Source organism: Tiliqua scincoides, chromosome 1 (genome assembly GCF_035046505.1).
Source record: "Tiliqua scincoides isolate rTilSci1 chromosome 1, rTilSci1.hap2, whole genome shotgun sequence".
Taxonomy (NCBI): Eukaryota; Metazoa; Chordata; class Lepidosauria; order Squamata; family Scincidae; genus Tiliqua; species Tiliqua scincoides.
Genome location: NC_089821.1, coordinates 167103923 through 167122737, shown reverse-complemented (window position 1 = coordinate 167122737; position 18815 = coordinate 167103923). Strand labels below are relative to the sequence as shown.

Below are 18815 nucleotides of genomic sequence, written 5' to 3'. Positions count from 1 at the left end.
TCGCACGCGCCAGTTTCGCTGCAGACGCGAGCTTCGAGGCGCCAAACGAAGCCTCCGGGCTTGCGCAGTGTCCTGCGCACGCGCCAGCCTCGCACGAGATGCCAGCTATGAGGGGTCTGTCCTTTCCAACACACGTCCGTACTTGTTGCGAGCCTTGCAGGTGGAGGCCGGAGAGCTGAGCAGCTTGGTGGTCGCAGGCAGAGAGGCACAAGCAGCAGAGCCAGGCAGCTGCAGGACAGCAGTCCTTTCTTGTCCCAGAGTGGAGCCTGCTGGAGGGACTGAAAGCATCCGCTACCCTCCCACAAAGCACAGGTGCGAGGGAAGGCCTGGCAGTGAGCATGAGCTGCAATAGCAGCTGGCTGCCTGGGATAGCTGATTGCATGCAGTGTTTGCTCACCAGAGATGGAGAGGACTGTGCATGATGTTTCTTCTGTCTACGGGGAAAAGGGAACATGGAGATGCATGCGCTGATTCTGCCCCTTCGTGGCAAGGGGGGAACATTTCATTGGAACACATTGTCAGTGGCGTATACATTTCACAGGACTGGCATACTGTGCTTCCATTGCAAAGTTGGGAATTATTTTATTTCTGATTTCTGTTTTGTTGAGGAAGAATCGAGGGAAGAACAAGAGGTGATGGTATTCAAACTTGTACTGTTGGCAGGGAGGTAAGGAGGCAGAGGTTCAAATGTCTTAGAACCGAGCACTGCTGTAGTTTTGAAGGCTTTGGCAGAGTGACCCAGTCTGTCTTTAAACAGAGGCTGGATATCCTCCATTGTGGATGCTGTAGTTCTGAACACTCTGCATTGGCAGGGGGTTGGACAATGATCTTGAAGGTCTTACATCTGATTTCTATGTATTCCAATGTATTACTTTCTACATATTGGAGAGCATATTTGAGAACATATAGAGATTGGCAGTTTTTCCGATGCGACCGTGTTGTGTTTTGTGCCTAGTGCGTTTAAGAATTTTCAGAGATACTGAAAAGAGTGTTTTTATACTGTTGCTGCTCCTACTGAAGAGGTTTCCCACTTGCCCTTCCTCTGAAGGAACAGGCTGTTACTGTCCTATGTGACAAGAGCCTGGTGAAGTGAAAGAGGCATGGAATAGGCTGGTGAAATAACAGTTTGCACTAACTCAGTTGCAAAGTTAAGCAGCATTCCACATGGCAGCTGTGAGCTTGTATCTGCAGATTTGATATATTGCAGCTTTTACAATCCCAGGGCCAGTTCAGACATTCAAAGTCTTACCTACAGATTGTGTCTGTCCTAGCTGTTCCTGTGACATTTTCACATGACAGGCTGGTCCACCTATGCATGTACAGTATGCATGTAATATATGTAGTATGCCTGCACAGTTGTCATTCCAAGATGAATGTGCATGCAAAGCATTATTGTTTCTGTATCTGTTAGAGAGCTGTGCTCTCCTTTCCAGGGGAAAAACATTGTGACTTTTTATTTTATTAAAAGGGATATTCAATCTTGGGACGATATGGATTGCATAGATCTAAGAGGCCCAGTGGAGTCCAGCAACGGAAAGAAAGCAAGAAGCGAAAGAAAATAATCAAGCTAGAAGCTGGAGCCATGCTTCAATATGTCAAAAAAAGACTAGAAGATGAGCAGCCTGGTTCCTCCAAAGACACTGCTCTGCCTCCCATTGAAGAAGCTGCTTTTCATGAATCCGAAGCTAGCATGCATTCTGCAGAAGAAACGGAAAATATGGAAGAATTGGAGGATACAGCTGAAAGTGACTCTAGCCATGACACAGACACTGAACATGAGATGAGTGGTGTTCAGGGGAAAGATTTACAAATGTTACGTGATGTGTCTTTCTGGGAGATACCAGTTCCAGATACTGTTCGGGTTCAAGTTGTCTAAATTGGAAGTACTCCTTTCCAGAACAAGGATGGGCCTTTTGGTGTTCTGATGAGGAAAGGTGAGAAAGCCAAGGGAGAGGTGCACCAGCTTTCAAAAGAGTGGTTCTACCAGCTGATGCCAAATGGGCAGAAAATTCTGTGGTCATGGATGGTATACTCTCCTGTGAGTGAACACTTATACTGCTTCTGCTGCTGACTGTTTGCTACTAGTGCCACAGAGAAATAATAATATATATATACAGTATTTATATACCGCCTTTCTTGGTCTTTATTCAAGACTTTATTCAAGGCGGTTTACATAGGCAGGCTTATTAAATCCACGCAGGGATTTTTACAAATTGAAAGAAGGTTCTTTCTTTCAAGAACCACTACATTCAAGGTGTTACACTCCGATCTGGCTTCACATTCTGGCCTCCATCCTCCCACGCTCCGAGCAGATGGAACAGCTCAGCTGCAGCTTGCCAGCTGCTTCAAGGTCGCACGGTGCCGGTGGCCTCGAACTGGCGACCTTGTGGATGTTAATCTTCAGGCAAATGGAGGCTCTACCCTCTAGACCAGACCTCCTGCCTGAAAACATCCAGGTTTGTGACTGGTTTTCAGATTTGGTGGAAACTGAGTCCAAGAGTGCCTGACCATGAGGAATCTGAGGAACACCTGCATTGCCTTGAAAGATGGAAAATGTTGGAAGGAGGTCTGAGGCTGCACAAAACCATTGATGCGGAAAATATTTCTTCAATAGAAATGCAAAAGAGAAAGTGGAAGGCCATCTTGCAAAGACTGCTGGATATTACATTATTTCTTGCAAAGCAGAATCTGGCCTTTCGTGGTCACAAGGAAGATGAAACCTCAATGAATAAAGGGAACTTTCTGGAGATGGTGATGGTTCTTTCAAAGTATGATTCAGTGCTGAAAGAACACCTGATAAGATTTTTTTACTCACCTTCCGGTAGCTCTCCCAACAATAACATGCAGCACATGCTCTGTTGGTACAGCTGTGTGCTGTAGCATGGCAGAGGATAGTGTTGGCCTGTGAATTACACTGCCACCAACATCCAGTCTTCTTCCCAATCCCATATAGACTAAAGCTATTGCTCTCCTATACCAGACATTACGAGTTGCTTCTCAGTTCATGACCATCAATAACCTGATCTTCTGTATAGCATGTATAGGAATTGGTGGTCTTCAGCCTTTTCAAGGATTTGTACTGTCACAAATAAGCTTTACCAATATGCAAACCTGAAAACCCCAATGGCATCAGCTATCTGTTAAAAAAAATTCATTGTGAATTGTCAAACACAAAGTAGTGGTATTTTAATGCCCAATCAAGACAATTCCTTTTGGGGCTAGGGCAGCGCTTCCCAAAGTTACTCAGCCGACCCTTCCCCAGCGCTCGGAACCCAGAAGTAAATGGTGACATGTTTCACATCATGCTATGACATCACTGCCACTTACTTCTGGGTCTGGAGGTCTGCAGCAATGGCAGTAAGTGTCTCTGGGCAGGCAGGCTTTTCTAAGCATGTGAAAACCATTAGCAGGAGCTCTACCTGCCACGCCAAGTCTCCTGCTGCTGCTTGCAGGATTGCGTTGTCATCACCCTGCCAGGCAGTGGGCATCCCACAATGCCCTAATGAGTGCCTTGCAACACCCCAGAGTGTTGTGATGCACAGTTTGGGAATCTCTGGCCTAAGGGCACTAACTTGGAGGTTACAGTTAAGCACAGTTCCATAGTGTATAATGAAATGCTAGGGTCTCTAATTTCTGTTCACTGGGAAATGAATTAAAATAGGCAGTAATCACCATCCTGTGGTAGACTATGACTAGAGATATTTAAGGCTCTATAGTTCCAGAAGGAAATCCCCCTCCCATCACTCTCTACAAATAAATATTAGGGCAAGTAACACCCTGATGAGAACTTCTGCATCTCACAAAAGGAACACTTAAACCCTGTTTACTGCAAGTAAGTAAAAAGAGGAGACAAACTTTTATGTAAAACTTAATTTTAATCAGCATGGATTAATGGAAAGAGGAAGACATGTGAAACAATGTTTCACTTAAGCTTTGCATTACAGATTTGTATGCAAAATCTTGGAGATAAACTTTCTTACCCCTATTGCTTACCATGAGTTGTATCTGTCAAGGAATGTGACCTGTCTCCTTGAGGGGAGTTCCTGGAGGAAGACCCCAGTTTGGTGTTGCCACAGAAGGCCTATCAAAATCTGGCCCTTTAGCAGAGGCAACTAAAGCCTGTGCGGAGTCACTCAGCAGGTGTGAAGAGTTTGCCTGCTGAGTGACTGCACAGGCAGCTGGAATTGGGTGGGGCCAATTAGCCCAAGCCTACCCTCACAGGCACCCATTGGCCAGCAGTGGAATAAGAACAAAGCAGCCACCACTGGACCAATGGAGTTGTTGGATGGCTGGAGGCGGAGCACTGTGTCATTGTGCTTCACACTTTGTGAGAGTGGATGGCTTTGGTTCCCTGCATTGGAACCCACACTTGTTGCCTACTTTTTTGAATGCTATGTACCTATAAATCCTGTAAATAGAAATTTGGTGAAGGAAGCTACTGTCTGTCTGTTCCTCATCGCCAACGCGAGCTTTGCAGCCGCATCTGCTACACACACACACACTCCCCGAGAACTGTGCCAGGCCAAGTGACTTTGGGCAGTGGGAGTGAGCTCTGCATTTACTCGATGCCTCAACAGTATCCCGAGACCTCCTTCCATTTGCAGAAACTTCAATTATTGAGGATTTTTAGGTGACTGCAGGAAGGGAGAGAAAATTGCCACTCTTCCTGTTTGTAACAAAGGAACTTCTTGTTTTGTAGAAGAATTTCTTACAGGACAATCCAAACCTTCAGTTGACCCAACACTGCTGTTCCCAAGCCAGCTCAGAGTGTCACAGACGTGTCATAAGGCATGTTTGTGGCTACTCAGGAGTTGGCTGGGCTGGCACAAAGGCCTGCAATGCCTCAGTAGAGCCACATGGAGACATTGTGCTGGCTGGCACTGGTAACTTCACCTCGGGTGAAGGGAGGTAAGGGAGGGCATTTTGGATGTGGGGGGGGATGTGTTTGGTGGGGGAGGGAAGAATGGAGAGGATCAGGCCCAGGAGGGGGCCGGGATTGGCACAGGCAGCCCCCTTCCCCAGCCAGGCAGTCCTACACGGGGCTTCCCAGATTTGTGCCAGATATACAGCAGATCTGCGAAGCCCCAACGGAATGGCTGGGGTTTTACTGGGGGTAAGGGGAAATATATCCCCTTATCCCGAGGAAGCCTCTAGCCGGCTCCTAAGCAGCACTGGATGCACCACAGGACATGTGGCTGATTGCACCAGTGCAGTTTAGGAGTGGGATATTAAACATTTCTTTTGAAAACACAGGGAGAAAATCCTCTTCCACCCCATATACTTACTGCAACATGGATGGTATCCAGATGTTTTTGGTTTTGTATTCTTTTAGTTAAACTAGGCTGGCTGTACATCACAACTGACAGTAGGTGTCAGTGTTCTACAACATTCCACATGGAGTCTAGACCTTAGTTTCCTGCAACACTTCAGCCTCTCAGTAGTTATTATGGAACTGTTAATAGCCTGCTTCCTCTTGCACCCTCAGAGTTCTAGTATCCTGCAAGGGGCTACACAAAGTAATATACAGATTAATTTCTTATACAGTAACTATATCTGTGACAGCTTTCTTGTTGGACCCATTAGTTTATATTTGACATGTGTGGGACATAATCGCACAACTTAGGTTCAGCTTAGTTTGTTCCTCTTTGTCTTTAAGCCAGTAACAGAAAGAAGCTCAGTTAAGGGAGAATAACTCATTTAAAAGTAGCCTCCTAGAGTTAATGGAGAAGGGGGGGGGGGAGAGAGAGAGGAGGTATTCCAAAGGATGTATCCTCAAAGGAGAGCAGTGTACTAGCTAGAGATCTACTTGTTTCTAGAATTATCTTGGTCTGCCTCTGCATTTTAAATTCATACGGCAAAAGTAAATTCTTGACATCCTTTAACAGTTTAATTAAAGTGATCCTGAGCATGAACTCTTGTTTATAAAGGGAGTATCTTGCAGGATCTGACTAAGGATAACTTAGTACAATATTTCTTGTGGAAAACCTAACAACCAGCAGACACTGGTGCTGTACTGAAAACTGGCCACAGCTTCACCAGTGGAGCACAATTTACTTTTCCCTCAAACCTTTGAAAGAGGATACATGTTTAAGAAGAGTCAAACACTGTGAAGAAGGTCATACAGCTCAAAGGCTGTTAATTATACAATTGCAAAAATACAAAGGAACATATTTAGGCATGTACAGATACCATGTTGTAATAAACTTTGTGGCATAAGGAGCAAAACCTATAATACTGATGCTGCTTTACCAGGAAATTCCTCTCAAGCTACAGAAAGGATGGAAAATATTTTTGTGATCTGTGCATCGTATTCTGAACTTTCAACTAAGGTACAAGCATCCTCCTGTATCCACAGGTTCCACATTGCCCCTGCTATGCTCATCACTTATGCTCTTCATTTAGTTATTATAGCCATTAGTTATTTGATTTTTTCTGTAAACCGCTTTGTGAACTTTTTGTTGAAAAGCAGTATATAAATACTGTTAACAACAACAACAACAATAATTTGCAAAAGGAAGCAGATAGTGAGAACCTATACTTGTAGCTGCTTGAGAGGAGACAACAGTGAGAATGATAACAGGAAGCTGAGTCTTCCTCTGCTATGCACTTCCTGTTAGTGTTCTCACTGTCACATCCTCCAACATTCCTCTAGCACAGGGGTTTCCAAACTTTTCGGCCAGAGGGCTGCATCAAATATCTGGCATGGTGTTGGGGGCCGGAAAAAAATTTAAATATAAAGTTTAAATAAATAAGAGATGAAACTTAGATAAGTGAATAAATGAATGAATGAATGAGCTCATTCATTCAACCTCTCTGGCTCTCAGAAAAACCATCCAGACACAACCAGAGCACAGCACTGGTTATGTTCAGCTGAGTGGGCCAGAGGCTTTCAGGAGACAATAACCTGGCCATGGGCCGGATAGAGGCTTGCCATGGGCCTCATCTGGCCCCGGGGCCGGGGTTTGAAGACCCCTGCTCTAGAAGCTACAAGCCTAGGTTCTCGCTATCTGCTTCCTGTTCCAAGGAAGGCTACATTCTTTTTTTAGCCTCTAGCTCGAAGCGCTAGAGAATTATTTTTTTTAGGTTCTAGCATGCTCAGGTTGCATTTTTTTTTTTTTAGGTTCCAGCATGCCATGCTAGATCTTCTCCAAGAGTTAGCTCGGAGCTAGTAAAGATGGCTGTCAACATGCATTTATCCCCCGTGAATACAGGGTGACACCTGTACAGATTTTTCATGGTAGTCTAGCAATTCTCTTGGATTTGTGTTAGTTTCTATAAGCTTTAAACATTATACCAAGAATCACATTACAGGTAGTCCCCTACAGGTTATGTCCTTGAGGTCTGTTCTTAAGTTGATACATTATTTATTTATGCAATGTCAACAAAATTATGAACAACTTTCTGTAGTGGTTGAAAAACAGTAGGCATCTTTATTTCTATAAATATACTAGTGAAAATACACTGTGGTAACTGCTTCTTTTGCTGCATAATGTACAAAATGGGCATTAGAGCAGCTTATGGGAGAAGGCTGCATTTGTATTAGTTGCACTTTCTAACTTATAATTTGTATTTGAATCAATTATAGGAACACAGGTACCATTGTATTAAGTACTGTATCTTGACCTGCATCTCAAAAATGCTGTGTCTCTCTCCAACCCCAAAATCAGTGCAATCACACCTGAGTGAAAACTTCTGAACACCTGTACAAAAGTGCAATGCAGCAGTACTTAAGTTGGAATGTCTGTAAGTTGGATGTCCTTAAGTAGTCTACCTGAACCACATCCTCTTCTCACACTGAAAATGAACTGGGCTTATGTATAGCATTCAATATAATGCTGAGGTTCATGTTAATAACCCACATTGACCTACAGAAGTTTTCTTCTATTTGTAAATGCTATGAATGAATCCAGAAATAAGGTCGAATCTGGATGGCCATGACCACATCTAGTAAGGCTAAACATCACTGGTCTTCCATGGAGAGAACAGGTATAGATAATGGTTTTGTAGATTGTTATCCAACTCTGGCTACATGGCCAGAATAGATTGCTCCAGAAAGACTGGCCAGAAAGACTGATATAAGTTATAACAGCCAGTCTCTATATCATTTGTGTGGCTTTAGTCATCTCTCTATTTGCCCAGATATATCCAGATATGACTGGAGTTCAGGATTCATCCTTAACACAACAAGTACAAGGTCAGCAACACCGTTACTTGATAGAGAATACTGATAAGAAATCCACAAACTAGCAATAAATATGTTTTAGCTCTCATAGCATACAGACTGGTGTTTCATGGTACTAGCAGTCTACATGCACTATTCTTCAGCACTATTTTCTCCCTGCCCAGAGATACCCAAATTCGGCATCACAGCCCTTTCTTCTGGAATGTTTCTTGGTTTAGTTTTTTGGATGACCCATTTTCCATTGTTCTGTTAGTAAAGTTCCAATCAACAGGAGAGAGGAGCTGGTGAGTCTTTTTGTACATCCAGTAGGGGTTAAGCACTAGAGTGACAGCACCTAACCCTGTGAAAACTACAGCAAAATGTAAGAGTCCCAGATTTTCCACCACAGCGTTCCAGTTGGAAATGCACACCCACCACATGTGGTACGTAAGGATCATACGGCAGTGAAACATGTGGATCATTACCCATTGGTTTGCCTTCCAGAAGAAGGTGTTAGACCAGCCAACCTGGAAAACAAGTGAAGAAGTAGTCAGATTCAATATACGTACATGGTGTTTTTGTTTCCAGATTAATATGCAACACACACAGATGACAACACCCTGGTACTTGCATGGTCCCCTGTAGTAGAAGTCATCATGTGCCAGACTCCCTGGGAGGGTTTCTCAAGACAACTAGAGGCTTTACAGCAGCAATTTTCAACCTTTTTCATCTCATGGCACTCTGAGAAGGCGCAAAAAATTGTCAAGCCACACCATCAGTTTTTTAACAGTTGGTAAGAGACATGGTACTGCTGGCCTGGGGCTCACATTCCCTAATGGCCTACTAATATGACCCTCCCCCCCCAATTCCCACAAATGGTGCTTGTAGACCATTTGTGGTGCACCATTTGTGTAGACCATTTGTGGTTCCATAGCACACTGGTTGAAAATTGCCGCTTTATAGGAAAGAATCTGTAAGCCAACTGGATGGAAAACAGATCCAGCTTGAAAGGGAATAAATGTGTGCTATGAGCAAAGGCTCAAACCATATAAGACAATTATCTCAGAAAAGCAAATTGGTCTGAGATATCAAGGACAGATGGAGAGTTCTTTCAAGTCCACCTGAGATGACCTCTCAACCATTCAAATATCTAACAGTATTTTTTCAGAAGATCTTTGGCCATTTTGCAAAGCCAATCTGAGGCCTGGAAAAATGACCCGCCACCTCTATTCAAATTAATTGGAATCACTCCATTACACTGAATAAGGACAGATGCACAGAAAAAAGGGAGATATACACTCCTTCCCCCCACACACCAACTGTGAACCCTCAGAAGGTTTGTTTCCTTCCATCACCCTTGGTGTGTGCCCTGCAGGGTCTGCTATCACTCCCTATACAATGCAATGGTCCTTTTGGCTTCATCCCATGAAATGGGAGGAAAGGAAGCTGGCCATTCTTATGTGACTCACTCAGATTTTAATCCAAAACAATTAAGAATTTGGTGGTGTGCAAAGTTTGGGTCTCCTCTGAAGTAGGCTGTAAATGAGCCCCCTGAAGTTCGGTTCCAAATGTGCCTTAGGAACACTTTGCCAGTTTCTCTATTACCAAACTTTTTATTCTGTATTTAATTTTATTCTTTGTGGGACTTAGAAATTTCAATTGCTGTGCTCTTCTATGCCAGCAAGTTCACCTCCTTTGACTTGACAACTGACAGGGGATGAAGGAATGATACTTCAGGAAGGATACAAGGAAGAGGTTAAGGAATGATACTCTGCACATGACATGGCATCCTTTTATTATGCTATGTGCCTTAGGGCTAAGCGATCATACTTGAAAACATGGAAAAAAAATCCAGACTAAGGGCCCTACCCTATCCAATTTTCCAGTGCTGGTGCAGCTGTGCCAACAGGGCATGCAATGCATCCTGCAGCTGGGGGGGGGGGCTGTCACAGAGGCCTCCTCCAAGCAAAGGAATGTTTGTTCCCTTTCTTCAGGGTGCATTGCAGCTACACAAACATTGGAAAGTTGGGTAGGATTGGGCCCTTAGTCCTGGCACATAAAGGGTGAATTGGGAGCATATAGGAACAGGATAGCTCAGGATACTGTGTTTACTCAGCAACAGAACTCTATTTGGACTGGCAACAAGTCAGTGTTTGGCAAATCTTCAGGATCTGTGTGATAATGAAAGGTTGATGGCCTAAGCCCTTAATTTAGAAAAAAGAAAGGCAGCTTCTGCAAAGACTGCACCCGGTATGCATCTTATCAGGGAGGAATGCAGAGTAGAGGATTAATTCAAAATCTGCATTGTTGAATGGCACTCATTTATATGAGATGACTAAAGTTTGAGATGCTTTCACATCCTTCCCTAAGAGGGGAGGGATACTGAGGAAGACACAGACATTTAGGAAAGTTCTCGCCAAATGTTGCAGACCTAAAGCAATGTTTCTCGAGAAGAATCCAGGATTACTGCATTATATTTGGCTAAGATTCCAAAACTGTAGACTATGTCACTGTTTTTCAACATTTGTCCTCTGCTGTAACACTTCACATGGTCCACCTATTAGAAGTTACATGATAGTTACTTCTGGGTTAGGAGGCCAGATGCAACACAACAAACACCAGTAAGAGGGTCATAGTGGACAGGAGGGCTTTTTCGAGTATGGAAAAGCATGCTTTGGAGCTCTTCCCACTGAGCTGAGCCCCCTACCACTGTTTGTTTTGTCATGTTCCTGGTCTCATTACCAGGTGACTGGTGTCCAGGGGTCCCACAAGTACCACCGGACACCACTTCAAGTACCACTGGTTGAGAAACACTGAACTATTTGATGAAAAAGCCAAGCACTTTTCCTCATAAAGCAAAATTAGTGGTTGTTCTATGCTTCCTCTGTTACAGTAACAGACTATATACACGAGATGTTCTACATGACATAAACAAGTGACAAAGTGTTGATTTTGAGAGTATTAACAATGAAGCGAAACAACCTCCTTTGGTTCAGTGCATGTAGCTCAATTGTTCCACCGAACTCAATGTCCTGCAATTAGAAACAATGCTGGGACTCAAGGCTGTTTGGAAATGCCAACCTTGAATAAGAAGGCCCTTCCTTGTAATAGCTACCCAGTGATAAGGAAGAGGCACTCAGCACTTGTTCAGGGTCACTTTCATCAGTTCTCCAGGGTAAAGCCAAGTCCCATCTGCATTAATCCAAGTACTGTATACCCAGAAACATAGTTTAGGAGACCCTGTTCAAGGCACTGAAGGATTTTCCACATGTGGAACTAAGGATTTGCATGTCCTATCTTCATAAACCAAGATCGATAAGTATCTTTCAGAAGAATTTTCAGAGCTATCTCCACCCTGGCTTTTAATAATGCAGGTTATATTGCTGAGATGCATACAGTGGTCCTTTGGAAGCATGGTTTTTAATTACATTGGATTTAATTGCATCTCTGTCATAAGGTTTTACTAGATAATAGTTTGTTATTACAAGTTTGCTCAGCTGACAGTCCCAACAACGCTGTATGTATTTGTGTGTGACTATCTCCATTATAGCTTGACTAATAGCTTCTTAAAACTTGAGTGCACTGCTTGGTCTCCTGCATGTGCAGGCTGAGTATCTGATTGCTTGGGAGGGAAAAGGGTCTGGTTCTCAGAATAATTGCATATAACAAGAAATAATTAATTTCTTGCATAATAATTGCAATAATTATATGCATATAATAATTGCATATAACAAGAAAAGCTTCCTCTTGCTCTTTTCACTGTTACCCATGCAGGTGTCTGCTGGCCTCTGACATTTTTCAGAAGTTTCTGTACAGGTACACCCCACAGAATAAAGAACAGAACTTAGAACCTGTACCTGCACAGTATGTGGGAATGAGCATAAGACCTTCTGGTGTTCACACTACAGGAAACAAGTCTAGGACAAAAATGTCCAGATTTTAGATGTCCAGATAAGGTGTAATCTCCCTTTACTACTTTCCCCATCTCCTGCCACCTGGGGGGGGGGGGAGGACTGTGACAGGACATTAGTTTTTATACTTGGCTATGAGGTGGAAGATAGTACAAAATGGGCCCATTTCCTACACTTTGTCTTAAACCTACAAGCTTCTGGGTTAAAAAAAACTGACTGAAATGAGGAATCCCCCAAAAACAAACTTTACTTCAATTCTTCTCTTCCTCCAGTACTACTGCCACGAGCATGTAACTGTGGCAGCGGCCTTGGAGGAGAAAGCAAGTGGCCACTACAGTTCGGTTCTGCTCACTCCCTTTCCTGAAAAGTGATCAAAAGAGGCTCACTCAGCTGTATTGCCACCTCTTGGCTTGCCCAGTCGCTTCTCCAAAACCAGGTGGGCAAGCACACTGACAGCAGAACAGGGTTTTCTCTTCCGCTTCCAATTTGTTTCACTCAGTCTGCTTTGAATAAATGTTCAGGCAGGCAAGGAGGAAGTGGCAACAGCAATGCTGGGGGCGGGAGTCCAGGTGTATATGTGTCAGCACGTGTGCACGGAAAGAGGCAAAATATTAGGGCATTGCTTCAGGTACCAGCTTGGGCTGAGCCCAACTAAGAACATAGGCAGACTCATCCTAGGGCCTGTTTAGCCAGTTTTAATAACAAACTCCGGCTAATCAAGGGGGATTCAACTAATTTTTATTCCTCAAGACAGAGCTGCAGATCAGGCCTTCCCAGTTCAAGTATGGCTTTGCCATGAATGCTAAGGTGGCCTTAGAAAAGCCATGCCATCTCAGCTTTCCATCTGTAATATGGGAATAATAAAGATTCAACAATCTAATATAGATTGTTGTAAGGGTAGGTCAAGATAGTACATGTGAAACTCTTGGAACACAGGGGAGCACCATATAAATTCTACTCTTATTATGCTCTTTTATTTCTTTTAGCGTTATGGCCTTATAAAACCACAAATAAAACCAAGAACAATTTAAAATTTCATGTATAAAAGTTGTCTCCTTATCAGTGGCAGACACTCTTGAATGAGCATATTTAACATTTTGGAAATAGGAAAAATATTTCCCAAAACCAAAATGTATCCAAATTCTAAATGTTTGTTCCACAACAAACTTAATTCATATTTGAAATATAGTTTAAAGGAATATATTATATCTAAAACAAATTAAAGATACTTTGCTCAGCTCTAGTTGTATCACATGATCCCTGAAACAACATAAGTCAGTTTTCATTTTCATATGAATACTCATATGAACATGGTTTTAGAGTGAAACCAAAGTCCCAGTTAGGGTGTGGTTTTTTCTTAGCTTCCCTACAGTAGAGACAATCTTTTCTTACAAAAAAGCATCAATGTGCCAAGGGATGACTGGACAAGTTGACCTCACTAGCCATCCATGAATTTGCAGCATACCATAGGCAGAATTGAATGGAAGACCACCACCACAGGATTGCCTATGCTAACACTTGTTCTACTTGCTTGGCTATCTTCTGGAGGGTACTCTGCTTCACCAAAAATAGACACACTTCCTCCCTCCTAACTGCTATCAGATTTTGTGGTTAAGCCACGTGGTACATTATAATAATGGTTAAATCAAATGACTGATCACAAAGATTACCTCTCCTTTGCATGCCAATGTCTCACCTTCAAAAGCATCCATGATATGCAGGTAAAAGGTGTACTCATCTCAAGCAGCATTCCCATCAAAGGTATGTAATGTCCAGATTTTATGTTGGTTACTAGACCAAAAAAACCACCAAAGGCAAAGGCATGGTGAAAAACTAGGAACAAGTCAAATGTCTTGAAAACAAGATTAGATACATGAAGAGCTACATTTTCCAGCAGGAAGAACCCAGAAGCTATTAGGCAGTTGAACCAGCTCCAGTCCGGCTGGGAATACACCTTGTCAGCCTGAAAAACGGGATCCAGAAGCAAGGCCCACAAGCCAGCAACACAACTCTGGACACCAAAAACACCTCGCGTCGCAGCCAGATTCCAAAAGACTTTCTCCTTCGCTGGCAACAAGCGGTAAGAGATGCTCATCCATGAAGACAGGTAATGTGAGAGAAGAAATACTCCCAAGTAGATGAAAAAGCCTGCTGCCACGAGTTTCAACCGAACTTCCCACAAAACATAATCCCAGGCAAAAATGGATCCAGATGCTGCCCCATCGTTGTGTAGATTCATTTCTTCAGTTTATGTCACAAAGCACAAAGAGTTCTTTCAGGGAAGTCTCACCCACGGATCTGCTTAAGGATCTTCTGCCCTTATATGCAGCAGGGGCCAGATACACATTGCCATCTGCAGGAGAAGATTTATGGAAGACTGTGCTTTAATACAAGAGATCATTCACCTTGTAGCTCTAACAGGACATAAAAACAATTGATTATTACTAGAAGCACAGAAGGAACTTCTTCCTGGATTCTTCCACACTGTTCCAATATGGACTGGATCTATGAATCCAGATTTTGGTAAGGGACACTTACCTTTCCTCTGTCACTGTGAGACACTGGACTTTCTTCTGTCAGTGTGCGACACCGCCCTAAGCATGTGCTGAGTTCTAGATGCACGCCTCAAACTCACAGCAATTGCATTCATCCGAATCTGAACTATTCAGATTGTGGTCTTAAACCAGGATAGTCTAAAATGCAGAACTTCCTCTCTTTGCTTCAGTTCTTTGTTACTAAGTTATACAAACACAACACTTTCAAACACTAACCTCTTAATCTTATGAAGATGTTCTGAGCTCCTGTTGTTCTCCATTTTGGTTAACAACTTTTTGCCCTATATATTTCAAAGACTAGCAAAAGATAGTCATTACTAAGGCTCGCGGTACGGATGTAGTTACTGAATGAACAGAAAGAGCTACAATTATGAACATGAACAGAGCTCCACTACTTTGTGTTCTCTGTACAAAACTCCATATGTGTGTGTATGCGTGCGTGTAAGTAAGAGACAGAAGTTATTTGTTTAACAAAAATATAAGAAATGATTCTGCCAGCTTTCTTACAAATCCTACACCCTCCCCTGCGAGCACACAGCCTTCCCAAGCTATACAGGTGGGCCAACTGGCTTCCAGCTAGCAGAAAGACAAAGAACCCTTATACAGCAACTGACCTTAATGATGGGAATTTAACAGGCAACATTGTTCTCAAACTGATGTGTAAATTGTTCTGTCACGGCCCAATCCTATCCAGCTTTCCATAGCTGATACAGCTGTGCCAACAGGGCACGCCCTGCGCCCTGCATCCTGCAGTGGGTGGGTGGGTGGGTGGGTGGGGGGCGGCAGTCACAGAGGCTTCCTCAAATAAATGAATGTTTGTTCCTTTATCTTGGAGTTGCATCAACACTGGAAAGTTGAATAGGACTAGGCCCTAAGTCTCTTCTAATGAGGAGCGTTCAAGCACCCCCATTATTTGTGTTGGGATGTTAGCCAAAATGATCTCTTGAGGTTGGCCAATCCTGAACAGGCGAAAACACTCAGCTCCTGTCAATCCCCACACAATGAAATAAGCCTTCCTTGACGATCGCCAGCCTGCGCTCACTTCTCCTTCCTTGGTTGGCCCTCCTGTTGAATTTTAGGAAGTTTCTTGGGGCAGTGACCTCTTAAAAGCCACTTCTGCCCAACGTTGCATATACACAACAAGGATCAAAAGTGTACACTGGGCAGAAATGGGTTTTAAACTCTGAACAGCACCTCTTTTCACACTGATGCCTCTTTACAGAAACAACATCCAGGGGGGTTAATACATTTCACCCCGGGACTGACTCCCACAACAACAGTCAAGCAACTCGACCTTATCTGCCATTTAAGCCATCATGATCGCCTTTCACCCTCCTCTTGAGTTGCCCTCCAGAGCTCAGAACATCTCAGTGGGGTTTACTTTAGGTACAGAGAGATGGCAATTCTGGGGCACCGTTTCTTGATCTTTCCAAATGCATCTGAGCACCAGGTGCGTGCCCCCCATCATCAGAGCCACTTGCCTTTTCCTCTCCTCCGACCAGCCGGAGGAGTTTGCCGAAGTAGCACTGCTGGATCCTCCCCACTCCCTGCAGGGTTTGCGAAGACTTGCCCACGGTGCTCACCGCCTGCGCTGCTGCAGCATCAGAGGCCTGGCTCGCCTCCTCCCCAGCTCCTCTTGGACTCTTCCCGTCATGTGCTCCTCAGGAGCAGGCCACGAATCAGCAGAGGCGAAGGCCGCAGCAGTTGCAGGCTTCCCCCACGCCGGCCCCCGAGAGAGCTCAGGGCGCAATGCCCAGCAGCAGAACGCACCAAGCAGAGGCGCACGCGCGCGCGCGCAGGACACGGACTGGCCTTCTCCTGCCTCCCTGGTCTGGCCCTGCTGACGATGCTGGAGCAAACCATTTCACTCTCCGGGGCCGGGGGGGAGGGACGCACGCACCTAGGCGAGTTGCAGGGAGCGACAGTGCGCACCCAAAGGGAGTCACAGGACTGGTCGGTTGCAAAACTATCCAAGCAGCGCTGCCACTCCTGTTGCTGCTCTGGGGTGGAGGGTGCCCCCCCCCCGAAAGCATTGGCAGATATGCCAGGATTGGAAGCTGGCTGCTGCTGCTGCAAGGGTTTGGTTGAGCAGGCTGAGCAGTGGGGGGCATGCACCAGTGGGGAGTGGGGCCCCCGCACTCATCACCCAACCCCTCTGCCCCCCTGTGGGAAGCGCACGCAGCAGGCAGTGTGGAGAAGGGAGACAAGCAGATCAGATCCGGGATTCCCCCCCCCCTCCAAAAAGCACTGTTTTTGCTAAGAAGTGAGGTCACAAACAACGCAGTCCTGGAACGTGCTGGAATCCCTAGCATGTATGCACTACTGAAACAGAGACGCCTGCATTGGCTCGGTCATGTCGTGAGAATGGATGATGGCCGGATCCCAAAGGATCTCCTCTATGGAAAACTTGTGCAAGGAAAGCGCCCTACAGGTAGACCACAGCTGCGATACAAGGACATCTGCAAGAGGGATCTGAAGGCCTTAGGAGTGGACCTCAACAGGTGGGAAACCCTGGCCTCTGAGTGGCCCGCTTGGAGGCAGGCTGTGCAGCATGGCCTTTCCCAGTTTGAAGAGACACTTGGCCAACAGTCTGAGGCTAAGAGGCAAAGAAGGAAGGCCCATAGCCAGGGACACAGACCAGGGACAGACTGCACTTGCTCCCAGTGTGGAAGGGATTGTCACTCCCGATTCGGCCTTTTCAGCCACACTAGACGCTGTTCCAGAACCACCTTTCAGAGCGCGATACCATAGTCTTTCGAGACTGAAGGTTGCCAACTAGAGGGCACAATCCTCTGCATGCCTACTCAGAAGAAAGTCCTGTTGTATCCAACGGGACTTGCTCCCATGAAAGTGTGGGCAGGATCGCAGCCCTAAAGAACAGAACGAAACCTAGCAAATGCGGGACACAGATCCAGAAGACCTTGCTCAGTTCGTTTGCACCACACATGAGATTATCCTGGCTGGAGTGGCTGAAAAGGAAAGTGTTTTTCAAAAACGCCAGAGTAGAGGTCAGAGCTGGTGATCTGGGTGCTTCCTGCGCCTCTGTCTGCTCTCATCCAGAATCAGCTGCTAGAAACATCCTGCTTTGTTTTGAAATGACCCAGCCTTTCTGTGCACTGAGGGTCAGGCCACACAGGGTGAGCAAATACCATAGAGGACAGGGTGCTGAAACCTTTAACTGTATAGAAGTTGAAGGTAACTATCCCTTAACTGTATACCTTTATTTGTATAGAAAAGGGAATTTTGGCAGGTGCAGTTCAACCTGCAAGGGTTTAAAAAGCTTCACCTGCCAAACTGTCCTCTTCTATACAATGGTTGAAGGTAGAGGTCCTCTGTCCTCCATTGTATCTGGTCGCCCTGAGACTGTACAACCTACTGCCACCTCCAGTTGTCTCTTGAAGAGCAGACAGTAAACAGAAAAGGCAGGGGAAAGATCGTGAGCCCCTGGCGAAGAGGGCTTCTCCTCATATGTGGAAAAATAAATTGATATCATAAGCAGCCTTGGGAACCTTACAATGGGGAGAGGAAAGGTAACAAATATTGTGTGAGGATGAAGAAGCCTCCAATCAGGCAAACTGCCATCACCACCACCTCCAAATGCCTTTCCTTCTTGAGCTTGGGGTCCTGCCCCTTCTCCCCTCACAGACCATAAAACTGGGGTGTCACTCATTTCATATAGCAGGCCAAATAGCAGTCATCGTGCCTGCTGAGGGCTCAAAGTGATGTCATTAGTCAGGAAGCAATGTCATTAAGCAGGTCATGACCAGAAATAAGTACTTTTCTTTTGTCACATAGGATTCATTAGCTGCAAATGACAGAAGAGAAAATATGCAAATCTTGATCATGTTTTCAAGATATGGGGGAGCCCAACAATCATGTGGGCTGCCTTTTCAGCAGTGACACATCAGCACAGCTCAGCAGCTAATGGTGGTGCTGGGAGAGCCCAAGGGCTGGATAAAGAGCTTCCACAGGCAACAGTCAGCCCCTGGGCCTTACGTTTCACACCCTCCCATAAAAGAACCTTTCACGATTGAAATTGTTTTTGTTTCTATCGGTTTTATGAAGGCTGACTTCAGGAGCCACCTTGTTAGTTTAATAAAAGGGGGGGGCTGGGGTTAAAAAGCAAAAACATAAAATTAGAACACACACGCAAAGACATGTCAGCCTTGTATTAACAACACTACACTG

The 18815-nt window shown here is 44.8% G+C and overlaps 1 protein-coding gene across 1 annotated transcript; it reads right to left on the bottom strand.

Annotated features, from left to right (window-relative positions):
• Window positions 1–7702: 7702 nt before the first annotated feature.
• LOC136663615 (protein CLN8-like) lies at window positions 7703–16400 on the bottom strand. The gene is made up of 3 exons (XM_066640435.1): window positions 16109–16400; window positions 13769–14425; window positions 7703–8688 (listed from the first exon to the last, which is right to left on the bottom strand). The coding sequence occupies exons 2-3, from the start codon at window positions 14309–14311 to the stop codon at window positions 8365–8367; spliced, it is 867 nt and encodes a 288-aa protein (XP_066496532.1). The 5' UTR covers window positions 14312–14425; window positions 16109–16400; the 3' UTR covers window positions 7703–8364.
• Between the last annotated feature and the right edge of the window lie 2415 nt (window positions 16401–18815).